Source organism: Podarcis melisellensis (genome assembly GCF_964234715.1).
Source record: "Podarcis melisellensis genome assembly, chromosome: 17".
In the NCBI taxonomy this organism is placed as follows: domain Eukaryota; kingdom Metazoa; phylum Chordata; class Lepidosauria; order Squamata; family Lacertidae; genus Podarcis; species Podarcis melisellensis.
Genome location: NC_138534.1, coordinates 31105162 through 31111606, shown reverse-complemented (window position 1 = coordinate 31111606; position 6445 = coordinate 31105162). Strand labels below are relative to the sequence as shown.

General features: G+C 40.2%; 1 protein-coding gene across 1 annotated transcript in view; it reads left to right on the top strand.

Annotated features, from left to right (window-relative positions):
* Positions 1 to 40: 40 nt before the first annotated feature.
* The window catches only part of DNAH6 (dynein axonemal heavy chain 6), a 133487-nt gene continuing 127082 nt past the window's right edge, over positions 41 to 6445 (top strand). The window contains exons 1-5 of the mRNA XM_081893587.1: positions 41 to 211; positions 2035 to 2310; positions 2888 to 3064; positions 4977 to 5227; positions 6177 to 6444. Of these exons, the coding sequence (XP_081749713.1) occupies positions 2041 to 2310; positions 2888 to 3064; positions 4977 to 5227; positions 6177 to 6444 (966 nt within the window). The 5' untranslated portion in view covers positions 41 to 211; positions 2035 to 2040. The remainder of the gene's footprint in view (positions 212 to 2034; positions 2311 to 2887; positions 3065 to 4976; positions 5228 to 6176; position 6445) is intronic.

The following is a 6445-nucleotide window of genomic DNA, read 5'->3' as shown; positions in this document are numbered from 1 at the left end:
CCATGGAGACCCTCCGCCTCCTCCGCGTCCCGCCCGAGGAACCATGGGAAATTGAGTTAGGCGGGAGGTTGCCTGGCAACGGGAGGACTCTCAGGAGAGCGGAGAAGTTTCTGCCACTTTTCTTCCTTTTCTTGAATGCGAAGAAGTGGGAGCGCTCGGACTTCCCGGCACCGGCACGCGACTTTTTGAAAGCTCTTCTTTTGGGCATAAGGTATTTTGTCTCTGCTCAGCCATTCATCCCTGGCCGCCTCCTTCTCTCTCCGCCCACCCCCCTTTTTGATATTATTATTATTATTATTATTATTATTATTATTATTATTATTATTATTATTATTTATTTAGTGCATTGGAGGAGCTCGCACCACTCCACCTCACAACAACCCTGTGAGGTAGGATAGGCGAAGGGGCAGTGGCTGGCCTGTGGTCACCCCGTGAGCTTTATGGGCAAGTGGGATTTGAACCCTGGTCTCCCAGGTCCCCAAGCCCAACACTTAAACCACTCCGTCTGTTGACTTCCATAAGAGCTGCAGTCATCACCATCAGCAGCAGCAGTGCTTTTCTCCTAGAAAAAAGGCGCCACGGATAGGTGGGAGCAGCCAAGTGTGCTTCTTTCACATAAATTGCATAGAAAGGTGCCTGCATATTTTTTTTCCATAACTTTATTCCTAAAATGACTGGAGACTTACTTTTTTTAAAAAAATTAAAGCTCAGCATCTGGGGCTTCTGCCTGTAGGAGCCAATGAAGGCCTTAATCCCCTGTTCCAGTTCATTTGTTGTTATTTCCACCATATGCCTGTGTGTTGGATTCCTTGCCTATATTGTACCACGACTGCAATACCAACACAATAATCCATGTGTACCTAAACGAAATCTATGCAGAAAAAATTGAAAAGTACTTTGAATGATTAAAAAATATAGCACAAATGACATACGAAAAGAAGGAAAGCAAAGCAGTATAAATATTTGTAAGGTATTTATTTATTAAGGTAAAGGTACCCCTGCCCGTACCCCTGGGACACAGGTGGCGCTGTGGGTTAAAGCCTCAGCGCTAGGACTTGCCGATCGAAAGGTCGGCGGTTCGAATCCCTGCGGCGGGGTGCGCTCCCGCTGCTCCGTCCCAGCGCCTGCCAACCTAGCAGTTCGAAAGCACCTCCGGGTGCAAGTAGATAAATAGGGACTGCTTACCAGCGGGAAGGTAAACGGCGTTTCCGTGTGCAGCTCTGGCTCGCCAGAGCAGCGATGTCACGCTGGCCACGTGACCCGGAAGTGTCTCCGGACAGCGCTGGCCCCTGGCCTCTTAAGTGAGATGGGCGCACAACCCCAGAGTCTGTCAAGACTGGCCCGTACGGGCAGGGGTACCTTTACCTTTTACCTTACCCCTGCCCGTGCGGGCCAGTTGTGTCTGACTCTAGGGTTGTGCGCCCATCTCACTTAGGAGGCCGGGGGCCAGCGCTGTCCGGAGAAACCTCCGGGTTATTTATTAGAAGTATTTATAAACTGCTCAGAATCCCCGGGGATTCGATTTTCAGAAAAATACAAATCTAAACCAAAATTAAAATACAGCATTAAAACAGCATAAAACTAAATAAGGAGGAGATGCGGGAGAGAGGGATTTGAATTCTGTGTTGTTTGTTTTGGAAGGAAGTTCCACTGAAATTAGTGGAATTTGACACACACACAAACGCACACAATTTATAAATAAAAATGGCAAATACTACTTTAAGATATTCAAGCATCCCTTTCCTTTATAATCATACTTTTATTTTCTTTTTATAGAATAAAAATGATCAAATATTTTGTTTACACAGGGGCGATTCTTCAAGCAAACAAAGCACTCTTGACAGTTTGCTGTTCCTCAAGTCTGTTTAATAATGATCAGGTTGATTTGTCTCTCCTATTACAATTTTGTGGCAGCTAATTTTCCTGTGCTGTTGTTTCTTACTATTGGATCATTCAGAATATTCTGTCAAAGGTTAAAAATCATGAGATAGTGTTGTTAAATTAAACTTCAACCATGATGTGTGTCATTTTCAGGGAATAATGCCTAAAAGGGTGTCATTGCCCTCCATACAACCTACTCCACAACCTTCGGAAGATGCAGATAGCAGGAATGAGCAAGGCAGTTTAAGCGAACAACGCTCATCTTCAAGTGGGAAAGATTCAATTGCAAGAAATGAATTTAAAAAAAGACTGGTTAGTTCAGCTCCAAATCAGATGCAAGCAAATCCCGAAGCTCTGAAATTTGAACATAACACAAAATCACAAGAAAGAACCAGAAAGCGACAGCAGCCCATAAAACTGGAGCCTCTGGTAGGTTGATTTGAAATGACTTCATAAGGCTTTATTTTATTTTAATATTTTATTTTATCCTGAACTCCCATGAAGTTCCCTGGAAACCTTGTCTCTACCTACATTCAACTGCATCCCTTTGCACAATAATATGTTTGTAATCCTGTTTCCTTCATTTATGCAATATGTGCAAATATAATAAGTCCATTACCCACAGCTGACATTGATATTTACAAATGTCAGTGGCAAAAGAAAGAAAGAAAAGTTTGCAAATCTATATTCCCAACTGCTTTTTGTGATGACTAGAGTTTGCGTTGGATTATTGTTGGACATTTATTATTTGATCAATTTTGGATTTTTATATCACTTTTGTGCTAAATTTAAACACTGTACTGGAGCAGGTCTATCCCTCCTGATACCTTAATGATGATTAACGGAATGGGCAACAGGTTCTCTCCTCCTCCTCTTTCTCAATTATTTTACTACGAATACATTTGTGCCAGCCTAATTTGTGATTGTTGTTTATTTAAATGGTATAAAATTTGTCATTTGCATGGATAATTTTATTTCAAACTATCTTCCATAATCCTCAATGCAGCCTGTATTAAAAATATATCAGCAACACAAGCAACCTGAGTATATATTCCAGAAGAACAGGGAGAAATTGTTAGCTGCTGGAGTATTACAACCTACAACTTCAGTAGAGAAAAGAAAATGGCCTCCTCCGGAACCAACATTAGCTGAGCTTCAGCAAGAGTTATTAAAGCAAAGACAGGTATCACCCACCTTTACATATTGTGATTATTATTATTATTTTTTAAAAAAACCAGCTTAAACTTGTATTTCAATAAAATGTTTTCAAGGCAGCTTGCACTGCATAATTCAAGAAACAATAGAACAAGTAATAAAATGTTGATCTGTATCTTCTTGGAGCTAATGAAAAATTACCTGTGAAATATGCTTTATAAGGTGCTTCTTGTATTGCTTTTTCAAGTCTTCTTAAATATGAGGATCTGTAAAAACAAACCTATAAGTTTCTTTCTCTTGCTAAAAGGAAGGATCATTCAATTCATGGCATCATTTGCCCACATTATCTAAATTTGGAATTGCTCTGACATGGTTAACTAACACAGTGAAGCAATTGTTGCTCAATAACCCTGGAGCAAATATCCAACTGTCCCTTTAGGTATTCCAAGGAATCACTTTGCAACAGGTAGATTTTACACGTTCATCAAACAGGGAACGAGAGAACTGAAGCTGCTATTACCACCAGAAGTGTGTAGAGGTTGTAATTGTGATACCTTAATTAATTTCCCACCTCGGGGTTGTAAAAGATTTGCACTCTATGGTCATCATTAGGGGTATTCGGAAAATCCCATTTAGGTTTCATACTATGATGACTATGATTTTATGCAGTAGGCGACTGTGTGATGTTGTACATGGGTTTCCATAGCCATAAAAAGTGAGTTTCATCACCCTTCCCATAGAAAAGCCAGCATTTCAATGGCCACTTTAAAATAGATCTCTGTGGGCGCTGATTCAGTGCTGCAAGTCATCTTTGCAAAGCACACAAATATGTCACTGTACTGTTGAACTATGGAATTGTGATTACATTGTGTCAGAGAACATCTGTATTCACCACCCAGATACTCTTTGTGTGTAGCCATCTTTAGGGTCACTCTGAACCAGTATAGCCTGCACAACGCATGCTCCATTGCAGGTGGCAGCCATTTCGCACAGAGTTTCCGTTCCCAGCCCCTGTGTGTGTAGGTGGAGCACATATAAGTGTGCCTTGTTCCACCCCACCCTCGTTCTGCCTTCTAGGTCCAAAATGACCTGCGTGTCAGTGATCCTGCGTCAATTGGACACGTGTAAGATGGTAGCCACCTGTATGTATTTGGCTGGGCTTCCTTGTTCCTGTTATTTGGAGATAATAGTGTGTAAAAAAAGGCAGCCCAGGGCAGTCTCCATGGCTTCCATTTGCAATATCTACTTCAGATGGGAGGAACAGCACTGAAGAGATTGTGGCTGTTTGCTCTTGTTCCTTATATCAAAAGGTTCATTAAAAACATGCTGTAAATGGTTCTCATCTTCCCAGAATGGCAGGCTTTTTTTTTTTTTTAAGGACAAACAGCAGTGAACACTGCCTCTTACCCTTTCCTTCTCTAGCATAGTTATGAAAAGGAGGTTGGAAGCATCTGCTTATTGTTTTAAATAATCAGTTTCTGGTTACTTAGCATATGAACTAGGGGAAACTCTGGTTAGTTTAAAGTATGGTTTGTTGAAACAAGCCAAGATCATCATAAAGGAACCAAAGTTTAAACTAATCAGAGTTCCTCCAAAGTGTGGACATAACGTGAAACAATGGTTAGTTTAAAACAGGAAGTGAAAGTCTCCCTGCAATTGTGCTGGAGGTGGGGAAAGGGCAGTATGCTAGCCCAAAGCTAGCTGCTGCTAGTGCACATATGAATCACATTATTGTGTTAAAAAAGAAGCAAATTGCCATGTTAACCAGCCCTTACTGTATTAACATAATTGTTATAGAGGCAGTTTTATAATTTTCATATGTATCTGCAAGAAGATACTGAGTTTTTCAAAAGTTGCAACAAATATATATTAGGGAATCAACTGAACAAGAAGAATTTGAAGTTTTCAAGTGAACAGTGATCTATACTTTCCTTTTACAGTTACTGAGTGACAAGGCGGCACGAGTTCCCACTCCTCCTAAACAGCCACGTGGCGTGGTAAAACTAAGTGCTTGCCTACCAAGTGCCTCTCCTGTTCGTAAATTTAAGGAACCAGAAGATGTTATTAAAGCTAATATTACAGAACCTCTTGAAATTGTAAGGATAATATGTCAGAACAAACATCTTGGATTCCTATACATGACTCCTGCAGTGCCTAGGTCATCAAATGAATATGATTGTTATAACCTGAAGTGAGTTGCTCAATTTATATTTTGTTACGCTCAGTTTTAAATACAGTAATGTTAACTTTGATGCGAATTAAAAATTTACTTTTTTACAGTACCTGCCTCCTTTCTGATGCTGGCTAATTCTCTTGTGGTCTTTGCTCAGTGGGGAGTGGGTATGAAACTTAGCATATAGTGTACTGTTTGATTTATTTTTCTTATCCAGTAGGTGTATTACTGAACTCACATAATGGATATTTTGATGGAATAATACTAATAACAAGGCCTTGTACTCACATTTTAAAGCTTGGCTTCTTTGCTCTCTTTTTTCTTTAGAAAGGGGAGAGTTGCTTTCAAACAGTTGGTCAATAGACCAATTAATTTGTACGGCTTAAGGGTTGATGTTGTTATTTTTAATTGCTTATTCTCTCTTCATGGTAGGGTCACAGGGCAGGTTACAACAATATAAAAATACAATATTAAAATCAATTAAAATAATACACAATCAGATGAATAGAGTGGATCCTAAAATGTATGCCTTACCGATGCCAAGGTTGGGGTAAAGAGCTATGAATTTGGCATACAGCCAGTGCTTTTTTCCCTAAAAGAATGTTTAGGGATACTCTCATTTCCTACTCATATTGAAATACTGCCCCTCAATGAGGCCAAACCTAGATTCACAAAATGTTTAGGGGTATGCGTACCCCTGCGTACCCCCAGAAAAAAGCACTGCATACAGCAATAGTGAAAGAGTGATGATGCCAAGTGAATCTTTGTGGGGAGTAATTCCACAATTTAGAGAAAGTCATCTCCCAGGCTCTCATTCCCTGCGCTTATGAAATGGGTTAGATATAGCTGTGGGAGTTGTGCTCCCCCCCTTTAATACAGAATTGGCAACAGGATAGGAGCAGTGGAGCGATAGGAAAACACCAATCTCGAGTTCTGTTAAATTCAAATGTTTTCCTTTCTCTTTTAGAATCGTAACTTACGACTGCGTTAACAAAAATGACTACTACACGATTAGCCCGAATGCAGTTATTCACACGTATAACGGAGAGGTTGAATATCTGGAGCTTGAACGCTGGGAGCAGGAATATCTATATCACAGAGCACTTTCCAAAATTACTATATTCACTATATTTCGCAAATGGAAGGCCTTTAACGTATGGAGGAAACATGTCCGCTCCAAGACGATTCATTTTTACCGCAAAGCTCTACAGAAGAACTTATTCATTGTTAATGCTG